This window comes from Phytophthora cinnamomi (assembly GCF_018691715.1).
Source record: "Phytophthora cinnamomi strain GKB4 chromosome Unknown Contig28, whole genome shotgun sequence".
Lineage (NCBI taxonomy): Eukaryota > Oomycota > Peronosporomycetes > Peronosporales > Peronosporaceae > Phytophthora > Phytophthora cinnamomi.
In genome coordinates, this window is record NW_027150961.1 from 365514 (window position 1) to 384109 (window position 18596).

Sequence of the window (18596 nt, forward strand, 5' to 3'; positions counted from 1 at the left end):
GATCTCCTACAGCCGTCGGCCAGAAACTGGAGCTCGCGGCGCGAAGGTTCACGGGCCGCTTGGCTGCGAGGCGTGAGCATGCACGGGGATCCGCAGCAGCTTGGGCCCGCGAAAGCAGACTGCATTCGCGCAAGCGCGTGTGGCTCGGCCCGCAGTCTCTGACATCTGAAGGTGGATCCGTACCAAAGGCCCACCTTCAGAAGCTGCAGACGAACGCGGGCATCCCCTGCTCCTCCCTGGGCCCGAGTTGCATGCCAACGTCAACATGGCCTGCGTGGCAGCCCTTCGCGTTCTGCATCTTGTTCACTTTCTTGTCCGGCGCGCGGTGCTCCCTTGCGCCAGCAACAACGCCCCGATACGATCGGCCTCCCGCCGATCTGGACGTAGGCGCTGCAAAGCGAGCTGGTCTCGTTTGCTCGTCCGCGGTTCGGAGCCATTTCAGCGGTGGGGCCCAGATTGATTAAAGAGCCCGCAAGACGTGCACGAGATTGAAGCCTGCGCGCTGGGAGGGAAAATAGAGGCCGCCGCAACCCAGCGAAAACAACGCGTGGACCGCCATCCCAACTGCTGCAAAGCGGCACAAGCTCTCGCAGGATCGGGCGGCTCACGTGCACACGTGTAGCGCAGGGAATGTTTTAATCTGCAGTGTGCAGCGCGTTACCCGCGTTGCCCGTGGCGCCAGAAGGAGCCGCTCGACGGACACCAGCTGCACGGCCATGCAGGTGAGCTTCTTGATAGGGACTGCGTGGCATGCAGCCTCCATACCTTTACCTGTCTAACAAGGCAAATCGCCGCCGCTGCGCTGCGGGCAGCGCATCAAGGGCCCTGCAGAGCGGTGGGCAACTGAGCTCTCCAGGGATGTATCAGAGTCTGATTCGGGCGTCGCCCGTCCGCTTCACGGACCCAGTTCAAGGCGCCCCCGAAAAACCACTCAGACTACTGTAGTGTTCAGTATGTGGCTTCAGCCTCTCACACAGTCTGTGCATTTGTTATAAACGACTTGCTCGTACTTACTCGGAACGAAAGCCCTCATACAAACTTCAAGTCACTTTCGCTGGTAACGCAGGAGGGATGACCTCCAATTAACGTTCGTCTTGATAAAGGCGCGTATCCGCTCGCACTTCAACGTGGCTGCGCCTCTTGGCTTAACTATAGAGACCACTTGACTATAAGAGACCATAGAGCGCCACGCTTGCCGCGGCGTCAGCCTCCACCGCCTCTGCCCCGCTCACTTCATTCCGCATTCTGCGCCGCCCCGAGCACCGGCCCAGCGAGATGGCGACGGACGAGGCCCAGATGAAGCTGCTGCAGCCCGAGGCGGGCGAGGAGGTGCCGCCGGTCTACCGCTCGCTCAACTTCCGCAGCCTGCAGGACCCGTACTCGCACGGCGCGGGCGACACGATGGCCAGCCGCTACAGCACGCTGCGCGCCGACGACCTGGACACGATGCTCAACGGCGGCCTCGAGCGCTTCTACAAGAAGTACGACCACCTCTCGCGCAAGATCAACCTGCAGCTGCCCACGCCCGAGGTGCGCTTCGAGAGCCTGTCCTTCTCGGTGCAGGTGCCGGCCGAGGCGGGCGCCTACGGCACGGTGGGCTCGCACCTGGGCTCCGTCTTCACGCCGTGGCAGAAGATCCCCACGACCACCAAGCACGCGCTGCACCCGATGAGCGGCATCATCAAGCCGGGCTCCATGACGCTGATCCTGGCCAACCCCGGCGCGGGCAAGTCCACGTTCCTCAAGGCGCTGGCCGGCAAGCTGCAGGACAACAAGCAGACGGACATCGGCGGCCAGGTGCTCTACTCGGGCCTCAAGGGCGAGGACATCGACCTCATCAAGCTCACGGGGCTCGTGGACCAGACGGACAACCACATCCCGACGCTCACGGTGAGGGAGACGTTCAAGTTCGCCGACATGTGCGTGAACGGCCGACCGGAGGACCAGCCCGAGGAGATGAGGGATATCGCTGCGCTGAGAACGGAGCTGTTCATCCAGATCTTGGGCCTGGAAGAGTGCGCGGATACGGTGGTGGGCGACGCGCTGCTGCGTGGAGTGAGTGGAGGCGAACGCAAGCGCGTCACCATTGGGGAAGTGCTGGTGGGCGGCCAGAGCCTGTTCCTGTGTGACGAGATCTCCACGGGTCTCGACAGTGCTGCGACGTTTGATATCATCAAGTCCATGCGCACGTGGTGCAAGACGCTGGGCGGATCGGCGGTCATTGCACTGCTGCAGCCGACGCCTGAGGTGGTGGAGATGTTTGATGATATTCTGATGATCAACGAGGGGTACATGGTCTACCATGGACCGAGGACGGAGATCTTGAACTACTTCGAGGGTCATGGCTTTACGTGCCCTCCACGTGTGGATCCAGCCGATTTCCTGATTGAAGTGACGTCGGGTCGAGGCCACCGCTACGCCAACGGAAGTATCCCCAATAAAGATCTGGCTGTGGCGTCGGAAGACTTCAACAACCTTTTTTGCCAGTCGAGCATCTACAGGAAGACACATGAAGCCATCAGCAAGGGATTCAACGAGCACCAGTTCGAGAGCCCCGAGGACTTCAAGAAGGCCAAGAGTGTGGCCAACCTGGCCCGCTCCAAGGAGAAATCCGAGTTCGGCCTCGCGTTCATTCCGAGCACGATGCTGCTGCTGAATCGGCAGAAGTTGATCTGGCTGCGTGACCCACCGTTGCTGTGGGGCAAATTGACTGAGGCCCTGATTATCGGGCTTGTCATGGGCATGATCTACTTCGACGTGAGCTCGACGTACTACCTGCGCATGATCTTCTTCAGCATTGCGCTGTTCCAGCGTCAGGCGTGGCAGCAGATCACCATCTCTTTCCAGCTCCGCAGGGTGTTCTACAAGCAGCGCCCGCGCAACTTCTTCCGGACAACGTCGTACGCGATTGCCGAGAGTGTGGTGCAGATTCCGGTGAACGTCGTTGTTTCTTTCGTTCTGGGGACGTTCTTCTACTTCATGAGTGGTTTGACCCGAACCTTCGAGAAGTACATCGTGTTCTACCTAGTGCTGCTGTGCTTCCAGCACGCCATCAGTGCGTACATGACGATGCTGAGTGCGCTGTCGCCGAGTATCACGGTGGGCCAGGCTCTTGCTTCGATCTCGGTGAGCTTCTTCTTGCTGTTCTCGGGTAACATCATTCTGGCAGACCTGATCCCAGACTACTGGATCTGGATGTACTGGTTCTCTCCGATCTCGTGGGCGCTGCGAGCCAACATGCTGTCGGAGTTTTCGAGTGACCGCTACACTGCTGTGCAGAGCAAGACTTTGCTGGAGAGCTTTTCGATCAAGCAAGGCACGAGCTACATTTGGTTTGGCGTTATTGTCCTTGTGGCCTATTACTTCGTGTTCACGATGCTAAACGGTTTGGCGCTGCACTTCATCCGATACGAGAAGTACAAGGGCGTCACTCCCAAGGCCATGACCGACAACGCACCTGAGGAGGATAACGTCTACGTTCAAGTGAAAACCCCAGGAGCAAGTGATCAAGCCTCGGTAGGAGTGAAAGGCGGCGGTCTACCGTTTACTCCATCGAACCTATGCATCAAGGACCTAGACTACTACGTGACACTGCCATCCGGTGAAGAGCGGCAATTGCTCCAGAAGATCACGGCACACTTCGAACCTGGACGCATGGTGGCGCTTATGGGAGCTACCGGTGCTGGCAAGACGACGCTAATGGATGTAATCGCCGGTCGCAAGACGGGTGGTCGCATTGTGGGAGACATCTACGTAAACGGTGAGCTCAAAGACCCTGCGAACTTTAGTCGCATTACAGCGTATTGTGAGCAGATGGACATTCACTCGGAAGCCGCAACGATCTACGAGGCATTGGTGTTTTCAGCAAACCTACGTCTCCCACCAAACTTTACGGTGGAGGAGCGCATGAACCTAGTACATGAAACTCTGGATCTACTCGAGCTGACGGCGATATCCGGTGAAATGGTGGGCCGTTTGTCCGTAGAGCAGAAGAAGCGCGTGACGATCGGCGTGGAAGTGGTGTCCAACCCAAGCATCCTGTTCCTGGATGAGCCGACGAGTGGCCTGGATGCGCGGTCGGCTCTGATCGTTATGCGTGGTGTGCAGTCGATTGCTCGCACAGGCCGCACGGTGCTGTGCACGATCCACCAGCCTAGTATATCTATCTTCGAGCTGTTCGATGGTCTGCTTCTGCTGCAGAAGGGCGGCTACACGGCGTACTTCGGCGACCTTGGTGTTGACTCGGTGAAGATGCTGGAGTACTTCGCGTCGATCCCAGGCACGGAGGAGATTCGTCCTCAGTACAATCCGGCCACGTACATGCTGGAGGTGATTGGCGCTGGTATCGGTCGCGATGTGAAGGACTACTCGGTTGAGTACAAGAACAGCGAGCTGTGCAAGAAGAACCGGGAGCGGACGTTGGAGCTATGCGAAGTTTCGGACGAGTTCGTGCGCCACTCGACTCTGAACTACCGGTCGATTGCTACGGGCTTCTGGAATCAGCTAGGCCAATTGTCCAAGAAGCAACAGCTCACGTACTGGCGCAACCCGCAGTACAACTTCATGCGAATGTTCTTGTTCCCTATTTTCGCCGTCATCTTTGGCACAACATTCTACCAGCTTTCCGCGGACAGCGTCAAGCGCATCAACTCGCACATTGGCCTGATCTACAACAGCATGGATTTCATCGGTGTTGTGAACTTGATGACCGTGTTGGAAGTGACTTGCGCAGAGCGCGCCGTGTTCTACCGTGAGCGGATGTCGAACTACTACGGTCCTCTTCCGTACAGTCTGTCACTGTGGTTCGCCGAGATTCCGTACCTGATCGTGGTGATTATCCTGTTCGTGACGATCGAGTACTGGCTGGTGGGCTGGAGCAACAACGGCGGCGACTTCTTCTTCTTCCTCTTCGTGTTCTATCTGTACACATCGGCTTGCACGTACGTGGGCCAGTGGATGTCGGTGCTGATGCCGAACGAGAAGGTGGCGAACGTGGCTGTGGGCGCGCTTTCGTGTCTGTTCAACCTGTTCTCGGGCTACCTGCTGCCGCGGACGGCGATGAGGCGCGGCTACAAGTGGTTCACGTATCTGATGCCTTCGAGCTACTCACTAGCGGCGCTGGTGGGCGTGCAGTTCGGCGACAACCAAGAGATCATCGCGGTGACGTCGGGTACTACGACCACGAACATGACGGTGGCGCACTACATCGAGAAGACGTACGACTTCCGGCCGAACCGCAAGTATAACTTCATGGTCGGCCTCATTGTGATCTGGGTCGTGGTGCAGCTGGCCATCTACCTGACGCTCAAGTACGTGAGCCACCTCAAGAGATAAGCGTGCGCCGGTTGAGTGGATTTGTTTGCTAGGCACATGTATGTTGCACGCTTGAATGACGCCTTTTCACATCACATCGCCTTTTGTTGCTTCAACTTGTTGCAGTCGGTCCAGCGCACAGGCCACGCACAGCGTACCCCGCGTCGCGAGAGATTTAAGCGCTGTGCGCGCCCTATGCGTGAGGTTAGGCGGCCGAGCATTCAACCGCATGAAAACGAGACCACATGCATCGGAGCAACGTGAGGCCACGAGGCCGCCTCTTGTTTGCGTGTCGCGGAGCTCTGCAAGGTGACGATCATAGCGACGGAGGAAGCATCGGAAGAGCTCTTGCTCGTGCCTGCCTGTTCATTTGCGAGCACAACATGAACATGAGCATCGAGCTGCTGACTTGTTGCAGCGGAGCCGTTCACCGCGTCTGTGGACGAGAGGCGCCCAAAATTCCGGCCTCGGGAGCCCAACGCTGACTCCTATAGAAAAACCATGTGTGGCGGCGCATCACTTTACCTTGCTTTCGGTATGGCTCTGCATTCGGACCCCTTTCTCTTGCAGGAGGACCCCTGTCGCTTGCTTCCGCAACCCAAAACAACGGGAAAAGATATCGTTTTGGGCTGTGTTGTCGGCTGCAGCAAGTGCCTGCGCCAGCATCGGCTTGGTCCTGCCTACTACCCCTATCCTGTAGATGCCTAGAGAGAGCTGTCTGCTCGACCAAGCTTCCAAAGAGCTGATTCGCGCGGGTCCTTCATTCGCCCTAAGCGTCACCCAGGGAATCTCAGTGTCGGGTTCGTGTGCTAGAGAAGCTTCAGCACTGTGGAGAGAGATTCCGAGGTGCATTGCATGGCGTGGGTCAAAGCCGTAGGCACACAACACTGTAGAATGGATGAAGCATTGTTCAAGCAGCCCCTCATCACTACAACGCCTGGGGTGACCTGACGGCACTTCTTAGCGCTACATACCATGTACCATCCAAAGACCGGTGGTGCGAACGACATCGCCGAGGTGCAAGGCCTGCGCTTACAGAACCGTGATGCATTACAAGCACTGCTTGAAGCACAGCAGAGCGACTTAAGCGCGCTTAGCTTCCAGTGCCACGCTTCTTCGACGCGGCTCCGTATTGGCGCGAATGTCAAACAGCCGTTGGGGCGAGCATTCAAGCTGCAAAGTGAGTCGCGCTGCGCAGCCACCAGACTCGGTGTGGAGGAAGCCTGCTGCGAGGAGGGACAGCAGCGAGTAGAACGTCGAGACTCCATCGGCAGAGGCAATTTGCTGCAGCCGTGGAGCCCAAAATTCCGCAATCGGACCCCTTTCTCGTGCAAATGGACCCCTGTCGCTTACACTGGCTGCCCAAAACAACGAAAAGATATCGTTTTGGGCGCCCTGATTGCCAGAGCGACACGTACACGACTGCGTGCTGGTTGACAAGCAAGTCCTCAAATCACACTGTAATAGTCTATCAAGGCTGCATTTTGCCCGCGGCTCGCAATCTCAGTGATCTATCTCGCCATCAACCGTCGCGTCGCGACCAGCGTGGAGGCCTCCAGCTTGTGAGGTCGCGCGTGAGGTCGCGCGTGAGGTCGCCGCTGGTCTTGCCTCTCCCCTCGCAGCCGCGCGCTCTTCACGCTGGCACTCACGCGCGAGGCACGCCTCTCCTGCTCTCGCAGAGGCAGGCCGAGTGGCTTCGCCCGAGAGCGCAGTCGCATTGTACCGTCGGAGATGGGTAAGGCCGGAACATAACAAAGTTAGAGAGCCAGCCAATCCGGGGCGTCCGTCCTTCATAGTTGATACAAGAGCTGCTAATTGCATTACATCACCTTAGCCTTGGTCTCCGCTAACGAACTATACGTCCACCCCACACTGGCACTGCTACATGCCCCCCCCCCCCCCCCCGTAATGCTGCTTGCTGCTGAAAGACGGAAGGCTGGGCACGCCACGGCGGTCGCTAGGCTTGGCGGCCAGCGTCGCCAGTGTGGAAACAATCCCCCGTCACAACTGACACGAACCTGCATCGGTGCAGAACCGCAACGACCGACTTAAGCCCGCTTAGTCTGTTGCAGCCCCCCAGCACCCTATGCGTCCCAACAGCCGCCATTGACGGCTGTCAAGCGGGCTTTGCCCACAACATGAGTGGCAGCGCGCCAGCGTGTCGCGGTGGCACTGGCACGATCATCAGTCTCCCTGCGCAGCGTTCACGGAGGCTCCGTGCTGCTGGTCAGTGTTCCGTGGCGGAGCGCTAGCCAGCAGCAGCAGCGAGTGATCTCGAGCGACTTTGCTGAACGTTGACGTGAGGCACCCAAAATTCCGCCCAGGGAGCCCAAAATTCCGCCAACGCTGAGATCGGGAGGCGCATCGCTTTCGCTTGCTTTCCTATGGTATTGCATTCGGACCCCTTTCTCTTGCAGAAGGACCCCTGTCACTTGCACATGAAAGCCCAAAACAACGAAAAGATATCGTTTTGGGCTCTGCCCTCAACCGCAGTCCAACGACTCCTGACGCGCGCGGTGCAGCGCTCGACGCCAACCAGAGCCTGCATCGCGCGCGCGTGGAGGTCCTCGCAGCGGCATCGCCCGACCCCCGCTGCTCTCTTCTCTCAGCCGCGCTGCAAGGCTTGGCCCCACTCTGGGACACGTTGGTGGTGCACCCGGAGGTGGGCAAGGCCGGAACATCGCCGACTTAGACAGCCAGCCAATCGCAGCGCGGCACCTCACACTTTATACTTGACAACCATTACTCGACCTACACGTTACACGTGCCACGAACCTGTTGCTGTTTGCCGGCCGGTCACGCGAACACGGCTCGGGGCCGGCAGGGCTTCGGCGGGAAGGACGCCCTCGGCTCGACGGCGACGATCTCGACGGACCTGCCCTCCGCCGGCCGCGTGCAGGCCACCAGCTCCACGTTGATGCGCGACTGCGGGCCTCGGATGCCTGGGTACTTGAGCGTGCCGCTCAGCCGCTTGGGCGACAGCTCCCCGCCCTGCGCCAGGTGCCGCACCTCGGCCGGCGGCAGCACGCCACTGTAGAAGCGGAACTCGTCCAGCAGCCCGTGGAAGCCGTACCAGCCGACAAAGTCTCCGTGCGGGAAATCCCCGCCTCCTGCCGTCACGTAGCCCGTGCCCACCTGCTCGTGCAGTAAGTGCTGCCACTCGCGGTGCAGAGCTCCGGACGTGCACCACACCTGCTCGCCGTCGAGGTACACGCTCTGTCGCTGCCGGTCGAAGTCGTAGGTCAGCACAAGATGATACCATCGCTCGCACTGGAGACCCCTCGCCACGGGCGTCTTGACATCCAGCACCGAGCAGTACAGGTTGCTGTTCGAGTCCACCATGACGAACTGCTGATGGTACTGCGGCCAGTTCCTGCTGTCCCGCTCCTCGGACTGCAGTCCGAAGATGACCCCGCCTGGGTATTGAGTTTCTTGCTTTGTCGCCGGGGGCAGCATGCAGAACCACAGGTCGAAGCTGAAGCTCTCCTCGTGCATCGTCCGGAGCGCGAAGTACATGCGCCGGAACTGGCCCCAGTCCGTGGGCGGCGGGTACTCGACGCAGGCGTAGGACGCGCGCACGAGCTCGTCGTTGTCGTCGGTGCCCAGCCCGTGGAACAGCATGGACCTGGCCTGCATGTAGCGCCGCTTCCACGTGTGCAGCAGGTGCTGCTGGTTCTCCGGGATGGCGCCGTGCACCAGGCGCTCGTGCCAGAGCTGGCCGTCCGAGAGCACGCGGAACCACCAGCGGCTCGAGTGCGACAGCTGGAAGGCGTCGAAGCCCGCCAGGAAGCCGCCGACCGCCTCCAGTACCTCTGCGGGCAGCTCCTCCAGTCGCATCGATCCGAGTGAGAGAAAGCAAGTTGAAGAATGGCCCGTGCAACTTGCAGGGTGGATCGCCAAAACTTGTTGACAGATTGTCAAACTTTATCCACAAGATTATTGCCAAACCTTATCAATAAGATCGCCAAAACTTATCTGCACGGTCTCGTGCGTCAGCGCTTCAACTATGACCTGCAAAGGGGTGTCGTGATCGATGCAGTGACCCCGCCCTCACCCCCGGCCATTCTCTCGCTGCAATCGATGGCAACCGGTCAAGTGTGTGCAGGTCAGGCCGCGTCTTGGAGCCTCGCACGCGCGGCGTCAAACCAGCTCCATTCCGCAATTCGCCACCGAGCGCGCAACGGACCTCCCCCCACCATGGCGCCGGACGACACCAAGCTGCTGCGGCCAGAGGCCAACGACGGCGACGAGGCTGTGCCCGAGGTCTACCGCTCGCTCAACTTCCGCAGCCTGCAGGACCCGTACTCGCACGGCGCGGGCGACACGATGGCCAGTCGCTACAGCACGCTGCGCGCCGACAACCTCGAGACGATGCTGAACGGCGGCCTCGAGCGCTTCTACAAGAAGTACGACCACCTCTCGCGCAAGGTCAACATCCAGCTGCCCACGCCCGAGGTGCGCTTCGAGAGCCTGTCCTTCGCCGTGCAGGTGCCCGCGTCCGCCGAGGACCACGGCACGGTGGGCTCGCATCTGCGCGGCATTTTCACGCCGTGGCAGCGGCCGGCCATGGTCACCAAGCACGCGCTGCACCCGATGAGCGGCATCATCAAGCCGGGCACGTTGACGCTGATTTTGGCCAACCCCGGTGCTGGTAAGTCGACGTTCCTCAAGGCGCTGGCCGGCAAGCTCCAGCACACGTCCAAGACCAAGCTGGGCGGCGAGATCCTGTACTCCGGTCTCCGCGGCGACGAGATCGACCTGGTCAAGCTGGCGGGTCTCGTGGACCAGACCGACAACCACATCCCGACGTTGACGGTGACGGAGACGTTCAAGTTCGCTGACATGTGTGTGAACGGTCTCCCGGAAGACCAACCGGAGGAGTTGAGGGACATCGCGGCGTTGAGAACCGAGCTGTTCATCCAGATCCTGGGTCTTGAAGAATGCGCGGATACGGTGGTGGGTGACGCCCTCCTGCGAGGTGTGAGTGGAGGTGAACGCAAGCGCGTGACCATCGGTGAAGTCTTGGTCGGCGGCCAGAGTTTGTTCCTGTGTGACGAGATCTCGACGGGCCTCGACAGTGCCGCAACGTTCGACATCATCAAGTCGCTGCGCACGTGGTGCAAGACGCTAGGCGGGTCGGCGGTGATCGCACTGCTGCAGCCGACGCCCGAGGTGGTGGAGATGTTTGATGACATTCTGATGATCAACGAGGGCCACATGATGTACCATGGCCCGAGGACCGAGATCCTCGACTACTTCGAGGGCCATGGCTTTACATGCCCACCGCGTGTAGACCCGGCTGACTTCCTCATTGAAGTGACGTCGGGTCGAGGCCATCGCTACGCCAACGGCAGCGTCCCGGTGAAGGACCTGCCGATGTCGTCGGAGGATTTTAACAACCTGTTCTGCCAGTCGAACATCTACAAGAAGACGCACGAGGCCATCAGCAAGGGATTCAACGAGCACCAGTTCGACAGTCCGGAGGACTTCAAGAAGGCCAAGAGCGTGGCGAACCTGGCGCGTTCGAAGCAGCAGTCGGAGTTCGGCTTGGCATTTATCCCGAGCACGTTGCTGCTGCTTAATCGACAGAAGTTGGTGTGGCTGCGTGACCCTCCACTGCTGTGGGGTAAGCTGATTGAAGCGCTGATTATCGGTCTGGTCATGGGTATGCTGTACTTCGACGTGAACTCGACGTACTACCTGCGCATGATCTTCTTCAGTATCGCGCTGTTCCAGCGTCAGGCGTGGCAGCAGATCACCATCTCGTTCCAACTGCGCAAGGTGTTCTACAAGCAACGGCCGCGCAACTTCTTCCGTACCTCGTCTTACGCGATTGCTGAGAGTGTTGTGCAGATCCCAGTGAATATGGCGGTGTCGTTCGTGTTGGGCACGTTCTTCTACTTCATGAGTGGTTTGACGAGGACGTTCGAGAAGTATATCGTGTTCTACCTGGTGCTTCTGTGCTTCCAGCACGCCATCAGTGCGTACATGACGATGCTGAGTGCGCTGTCGCCGAGTATCACGGTGGGCCAGGCATTGGCCGCCATCTCTGTGAGCTTCTTCTTGTTGTTCTCGGGCAACATCATCCTGGCCGACCTGATCCCCGACTACTGGATCTGGATGTACTGGTTCTCTCCGATTTCGTGGGCGCTGCGAGCCAACATGTTGTCAGAGTTCTCAAGCGACCGGTACACGCCTGCTGTCAGCAAGGCCCAGCTTGAGAGTTTCTCGATCAAGCAGGGCACGGGCTACATTGGTTTCGGCATTGCGGTGCTGGTCGTGTACTACTTCGCGTTCACGAGCTTCAACGCTTTGGCGCTACACTTCATCCGGTACGAGAAGTTCAAGGGCGTGAGTGCGAAGGCAACGAAGCAAGAGGAGGAGGCCCACAGTGTGTACGTTGAAGTCAGCACCCCCACCACTGCCCTTCAAGGTGGTGGATCGACAAAGGTTAAGGGCGGTGGCCTTCCGTTCACGCCGTCGAACCTGTGCATCAAGGACCTGGACTACTACGTGACGCTACCGTCCGGCGAAGAGAGGCAATTACTGCAGAAGGTCACAGCACACTTCGAGCCTGGTCGAATGGTGGCTCTCATGGGTGCTACCGGTGCTGGTAAGACAACACTGATGGATGTGATTGCCGGCCGTAAGACTGGCGGTCGCATTGTTGGCGACATCTACGTGAACGGTGAGCTTAAGGATCCTGCGATCTTCAGTCGAATCACGGCGTACTGCGAGCAAATGGATATTCACTCGGAAGCTGCAACGATCTACGAAGCACTGGTGTTTTCAGCAAAGCTGCGCCTCCCTCCAAACTTTACTGAGGAGGAACGTATGAACCTGGTCCATGAGACTCTCGAGCTGCTGGAGCTCAACACAATCGCTAGTGAGATGGTGGGAAGTCTGTCTGTTGAGCAAAAGAAGCGCGTGACGATCGGCGTGGAGGTGGTGTCCAACCCGAGCGTCCTGTTCCTGGATGAGCCGACGAGTGGCCTGGATGCGCGGTCGGCTCTGATCGTGATGCGTGGTGTGCAGTCGATTGCTCGCACGGGTCGTACGGTGCTGTGCACAATCCACCAACCGAGTATCTCAATCTTCGAGCTGTTCGATGGTCTGCTTCTGCTGCAGAAGGGCGGCTACACGGCGTACTTCGGTGACCTTGGTGGTGATTCGGTGAAGATGCTGGAGTACTTCGCTTCGATCCCGGGCACGGAGGAGATTCGTCCTCAGTACAATCCGGCCACGTACATGCTGGAGGTGATCGGCGCTGGTATCGGTCGCGATGTGAAGGACTACTCGGTGGAGTACAAGAACAGCGAGCTGTGCAAGAAGAACCGGGAGCGGACGTTGGACCTATGTGAAGTTTCGGACGAGTTCGTGCGCCACTCGACTCTGAACTACCGACCGATCGCTACGGGTTTCTGGAACCAGTTGAGCGAGCTAACCAAGAAGCAGCGACTCACATACTGGCGCAACCCGCAGTACAACTTCATGCGCGTGTTCCTGTTCCCGATCTTCGCCATCATCTTTGGCACAACATTCTACCAGCTTTCCGCGGACAGCGTCAAGCGCATCAACTCGCACATCGGTCTCATCTATAACAGCATGGATTTCATTGGTGTGACGAATCTCATGACGGTGATTGAGGTGACCTGTGCTGAGCGTGCTGTGTTCTACCGCGAGCGCATGTCGAACTACTACAGCCCGCTGCCGTACAGTTTGTCGCTGTGGTTTGCTGAGATCCCGTACCTGATCGTGGTGATCATTCTGTTCGTGACGATCGAGTACTGGCTGGTTGGCTGGAGTGACAATGCAGGCGACTTCTTCTTCTTCCTCTTCGTGTTCTACCTGTACACGTCGGCGTGCACGTACATTGGGCAGTGGATGTCTGCTCTGATGCCGAACGAGAAAGTGGCGAACGTGGCCGTCGGCGCGCTGTCGTGTCTGTTCAACCTGTTCTCGTGTTACCTGCTGCCGCGTACGGCCATGAAGGTTGGCTACAAGTGGTTCACGTACCTGATCCCGTCGAGCTACTCACTGGCGGCGCTGGTGGGCGTGCAGTTCGGCGACAACCAAGACATCATCGCGGTGACGTCGGGTACTACGACCACGAACATGACGGTGGCGCACTACATCGCGAAGACGTACGACTTCCGGCCGGAGCGCAAGTACAACTTCATGGCGGGCCTCATTGTGATTTGGTTCGTGGTGCAGTTTGCCATCTACCTGACGTTCAAGTACGTGAGTCACCTCAAGAGGTAAGCAAGCGGTGCGCAGACCCACACGTTTTGCTGGTTGAGAGAGGAGTAATGAAGGCAGAGTTCAACGAGGGTTGCAAGGATTGCATTGAGACATCAAATATGTGTACATCACGTGAGCGCTTGTTTGTTTCGTGTCCATTCACACGGAGGTTTTACTTCGGGCAGCTTCAACATCCCGTTCAACCTTCCACATCGCGCCCTCTGGCACGAAAACTTCGTGATGCTCGAACACTCAGTGATGCTACCCACCCGCTGTGCTCATACATACAGCAACGCGTAATTTACAGATCACATTTGCCGAAGTTCCACGAGGATAGAACTTCCATTCGGATACGAGCTACCCCAAGTTTAAGAGCAGCCGAGACCTCTTTATGCTTCATAAGCGGGTAGGAAGCTGAAATCAACATGAGACGCGAAAGACGACATACTGCTACATGCTCAAGCGAACCAACTTCGAGGCTCGACAACGTTACCTAGCACTGCATTCGTCACCGAAGCAAAACACAAATAGTAAATACTGGCAAGCGTCCGACGCCACCAACTCCACTGCAAGTTGCGGTGGCGCGGTTTTGCCACAGAATCGTGCAGTGAAACATGAAATACAGCCCTCCTAATTGGTTGAAAACGCCTCCATTCGTTTAAAGAGCCCAGCATCAACTATGAGAGACCTCGTCGCCCATTGGCCCACATAGTGAAGCCAAGTCGTCCCACTTCAACGAGGACATCCCCGTCGACATTATTGCCGCTTCACCCGCTTCCAACGTTACTAGAGAGCGCTCACTCACGTTGCTGCCTCACTTTCCAACTGGCCGCCTGGAGCTCACGTCGCCCTCCGTCCGATCCCCACAACGCCCCAACCGTCCGCCGGCCAACCCGCGGCCGCCATGTCCAAGGAGCAGGACAAGATGAAGCTGCTACAGCCCGAGGCGGGCGCCGACGGCCAGGCCGTGCCCGAGGTCTACCGCTCGCTCAACTTCCGCAGCCTGCAGGACCCGTACTCGCACGGCGCGGGCGACACGATGGCCAGCCGCTACAGCACGCTGCGCGCCGACAGCCTCGAGACGATGCTGAACGGCGGCCTCGAGCGCTTCTACAAGAAGTACGACCACCTCTCGCGCAAGGTCAACATCCAGCTGCCCACGCCCGAGGTGCGCTTCGAGAGCCTGTCCTTCGCCGTGCAGGTGCCCGCGTCCGCCGAGGACCACGGCACGGTGGGCTCGCATCTGCGCGGCATTTTCACGCCGTGGCGGCGGCCGGCCATGGTCACCAAGCACGCGCTGCACCCGATGAGCGGCATCATCAAGCCGGGCACGCTGACGCTGATTCTGGCCAACCCCGGCTCGGGCAAGTCGACGTTCCTCAAGGCGCTGGCCGGCAAGCTGCAGAACTCGAGCAAGACCAAGCTGGGCGGCCAGGTGCTCTACTCCGGCCTGAGGGGAGACGAGATCGACCTCATCAAGCTGGCCGGCATGGTGGACCAGACGGACAACCACATCGCCACGCTGACCGTGCGCGAGACGTTCAAGTTCGCCGACATTTGCGTCAACGGGCGGCCCGAGGACCAGCCAGAGGAGATGAGGGACATCGCAGCGTTGAGAACGGAGCTGTTCATCCAGATCCTGGGCATGGAGGAGTGCGCGGATACGGTGGTGGGCGACGCGCTGCTGCGTGGAGTGAGTGGAGGCGAACGCAAGCGCGTGACCATTGGAGAGGTGCTGGTGGGTGGCCAGAGCCTGTTCCTGTGTGACGAGATCTCTACGGGCCTCGACAGTGCCGCAACGTTCGACATCATCAAGTCGCTGCGCACGTGGTGCAAGACGCTAGGCGGGTCGGCGGTGATCGCACTGCTGCAGCCGACGCCCGAGGTGGTGGAGATGTTTGATGACATTCTGATGATCAACGAGGGCCACATGATGTACCATGGCCCGAGGACCGAGATCCTCGACTACTTCGAGGAGAAGGGCTTCACGTGTCCTCCCCGCGTGGACCCGGCCGACTTCCTCATTGAGGTTACTTCTGGACGTGGCCACCGCTACGCGAATGGCTCCATCCCTGTGAAGGACCTGCCGATGTCGTCGGAGGATTTTAACAACCTGTTCTGTCAGTCGAACATCTACAAGAAGACGCACGAGGCCATCAGCAAGGGATTCAACGAGCACCAGTTCGACAGTCCGGAGGACTTCAAGAAGGCCAAGAGCGTGGCCAATTTGTTGCGGTCCAAGCAGCAGTCGGAGTTCGGTCTCGCATTCATCCCGAGCACGTTGCTGCTGCTGAACAGACAGAAGCTGGTGTGGCTGCGTGATCCGCCGCTGCTGTGGGGCAAGATGTTCGAGGCGTTGATCGTCGGCTTCGTGCTGGGCATGATCTACTACAACGTGAGCTCGACGTACTACCTCCGCATGATCTTCTTCAGTATCGCGCTGTTCCAGCGTCAGGCTTGGCAACAGATCACCATCTCGTTCCAGCTGCGCAAGGTGTTCTACAAGCAACGGCCGCGCAACTTCTTCCGTACCTCGTCTTACGCGATTGCTGAGAGTGTCGTGCAGATCCCAGTGAATATGGCGGTGTCGTTCGTGTTGGGCACGTTCTTCTACTTCATGAGTGGTTTGACGAGGACGTTCGAGAAGTATATCGTGTTCTACCTGGTGTTGCTGTGCTTCCAGCACGCCATCAGTGCGTACATGACGATGCTGAGCTCTTTGGCACCAAGTATCACGATTGGCCAGGCATTGGCCGCCATCTCCGTGAGCTTCTTCTTGTTGTTCTCGGGCAACATCATCCTGGCCGACCTGATCCCCGACTACTGGATCTGGATGTACTGGTTCTCTCCGATTTCGTGGGCGCTGCGAGCCAACATGTTGTCAGAGTTCTCAAGCGACCGGTACACTCCTGCGCAGAGTAAGGCTCAACTGGAAAGCTTTTCGATCAAGCAGGGCACGGGCTACATTGGTTTCGGTATCGCGGTGCTGGTCGTGTACTACTTCGCGTTCACGAGTTTCAACGCTTTGGCGTTGCACTTCATCCGGTACGAGAAGTTCAAGGGCGTGAGTGCGAAGGCGATGAAGCAAGAGGAGGAGGCCCACAGTGTGTACGTTGAAGTGAGCACCCCTACTGCCTTGCCGGGTGTTGGAGCGACGAAGGCGAAGGGCGGTGGTCTTCCGTTCACGCCGTCAAACCTGTGCATCAAGGACCTGGACTACTACGTGACGCTGCCGTCCGGCGAAGAGAGGCAGTTGCTGAGAAAGATCACGGCACACTTCGAGCCTGGCCGCATGATCGCTCTCATGGGTGCTACCGGTGCTGGTAAGACAACGCTGATGGATGTGATTGCTGGTCGTAAGACTGGCGGCCGCATTGTTGGTGACATCTACGTGAATGGCGAGCTCAAAGATCCTGCCAACTTCAGTCGAATCACGGCGTACTGCGAGCAGATGGATATTCACTCGGAGGCTGCGACGATTTATGAGGCACTGGTCTTCTCGTCGAAGCTACGACTTCCGCCAAATTTTACTGAAGAAGAGCGCATGAACCTCGTGCATGAAACACTGGACCTGCTGGAGCTCAACACAATCGCTGGTGAGATGGTGGGAAGTCTGTCTGTTGAGCAAAAGAAGCGCGTGACGATCGGCGTGGAGGTGGTGTCCAACCCGAGCGTCCTGTTCCTGGATGAGCCGACGAGTGGCCTGGACGCGCGGTCGGCCCTGATCGTGATGCGTGGTGTGCAGTCGATTGCTCGCACGGGTCGTACGGTGCTGTGCACGATCCACCAGCCGAGTATCTCGATCTTCGAGCTGTTCGATGGTCTGCTTCTGCTGCAGAAGGGCGGCTACACGGCGTACTTCGGTGACCTTGGTGTTGACTCGGTGAAGATGCTGGAGTACTTCGCTTCGATCCCGGGCACGGAGGAGATTCGCCCTCAGTACAATCCGGCCACGTACATGCTGGAGGTGATCGGCGCTGGTATCGGTCGTGACGTGAAGGACTACTCGGTGGAGTACAAGAACAGTGAGCTGTGCAAGAAGAACCGGGAGCGGACGTTGGAGCTATGCGAAGTTTCGGACGAGTTCGTGCGCCACTCGACTCTGAACTACCGACCGATCGCTACGGGTTTCTGGAACCAGTTGAGCGAGCTTACCAAGAAGCAGCGACTCACGTACTGGCGCAACCCGCAGTACAACTTTATGCGCGTGTTCCTATTCCCGATCTTCGCCATCATCTTTGGCACAACATTCTACCAGTTGTCAGCCGGAAGCGTGAAGAAGATCAACTCGCACATTGGTCTCATCTATAACAGTATGGATTTCATTGGTGTGACGAATCTCATGACGGTGATTGAGGTGACCTGTGCTGAGCGTGCTGTGTTCTACCGTGAGCGCATGTCGAACTATTACAGCCCGCTGCCGTACAGTTTGTCGCTGTGGTTTGCTGAGATCCCGTACCTGATCGTGGTGATCATCCTGTTCGTGACGATCGAGTACTGGCTGGTTGGCTGGAGTGACAACGCCGGTGACTTCTTCTTCTTCCTCTTCGTGTTCTACTTGTACACGTCGGCGTGCACTTACATTGGGCAGTGGATGTCTGCTCTGATGCCGAACGAGAAGGTGGCGAATGTGGCTGTGGGAGCACTGTCATGTCTGTTCAACCTGTTCTCGGGTTACCTTCTGCCGCGTACGGCCATGAAGGTTGGCTACAAGTGGTTCACGTATCTGATGCCGTCGAGCTACTCACTGGCGGCGCTGGTGGGCGTGCAGTTCGGCGACAACCAAGACATCATCGCGGTGACGTCGGGTACTACGACCACGAACATGACGGTGGCGCACTACATCGCGAAGACGTACGACTTCCGGCCGGAGCGCAAGTACAACTTCATGGCGGGCCTGATCGTGATTTGGTTCGTGGTGCAGTTTGCTATCTTTCTGACGTTCAAGTACGTGAGCCACCTCAAGAGATAAGCAAGTGTCCATGATCGGCGATGGCGCTGGAGCAAGGCACAAGACCCCAGACTCCAAGAAGGCGTAGCGT

The 18596-nt window shown here is 58.4% G+C and overlaps 4 protein-coding genes across 6 annotated transcripts; 3 read left to right on the plus strand and 1 right to left on the minus strand.

The window, feature by feature from the left end:
- Positions 1-1275: 1275 nt before the first annotated feature.
- IUM83_14507 (ATP-binding Cassette (ABC) Superfamily) lies at positions 1276-8005 on the plus strand (the record flags this gene model as incomplete). Of its 2 annotated transcripts, none has more annotated exons than XM_067939259.1 (2): positions 1276-1919; positions 7807-8005. In XM_067939259.1, the coding sequence occupies 2 exons, from the start codon at positions 1276-1278 to the stop codon at positions 8003-8005; spliced, it is 843 nt and encodes a 280-aa protein (XP_067793623.1). The 2 variants fall into 2 exon arrangements, with proteins under 2 accessions (XP_067793623.1, XP_067793624.1); XM_067939258.1 differs by lacking the exon at positions 7807-8005 and adding an exon at positions 5287-5334 and having other exon boundaries at positions 1276-1890.
- A 104-nt stretch (positions 8006-8109) lies between these two features.
- Positions 8110-9150, minus strand: IUM83_14508 (ATP-binding Cassette (ABC) Superfamily; the record flags this gene model as incomplete). Its single annotated transcript, XM_067939260.1, has 1 exon — positions 8110-9150. One exon carries the CDS (start codon positions 9148-9150, stop codon positions 8110-8112), a length of 1041 nt encoding a protein of 346 aa, XP_067793629.1.
- Positions 9151-9510: 360 nt separating this feature from the next.
- IUM83_14509 (pleiotropic drug resistance protein ABC superfamily) lies at positions 9511-13575 on the plus strand (the record flags this gene model as incomplete). Of its 2 annotated transcripts, XM_067939261.1 has the most annotated exons (2): positions 9511-11704; positions 11764-11768. In XM_067939261.1, the coding sequence occupies 2 exons, from the start codon at positions 9511-9513 to the stop codon at positions 11766-11768; spliced, it is 2199 nt and encodes a 732-aa protein (XP_067793630.1). The 2 variants fall into 2 exon arrangements, with proteins under 2 accessions (XP_067793630.1, XP_067793631.1); XM_067939262.1 differs by having other exon boundaries at positions 9511-13575.
- An 883-nt stretch (positions 13576-14458) lies between these two features.
- On the plus strand, positions 14459-18526 carry IUM83_14510 (pleiotropic drug resistance protein ABC superfamily; the record flags this gene model as incomplete). Its single annotated transcript, XM_067939263.1, has 1 exon — positions 14459-18526. The coding sequence occupies one exon, from the start codon at positions 14459-14461 to the stop codon at positions 18524-18526; it is 4068 nt and encodes a 1355-aa protein (XP_067793547.1).
- Positions 18527-18596: the final 70 nt, after the last annotated feature.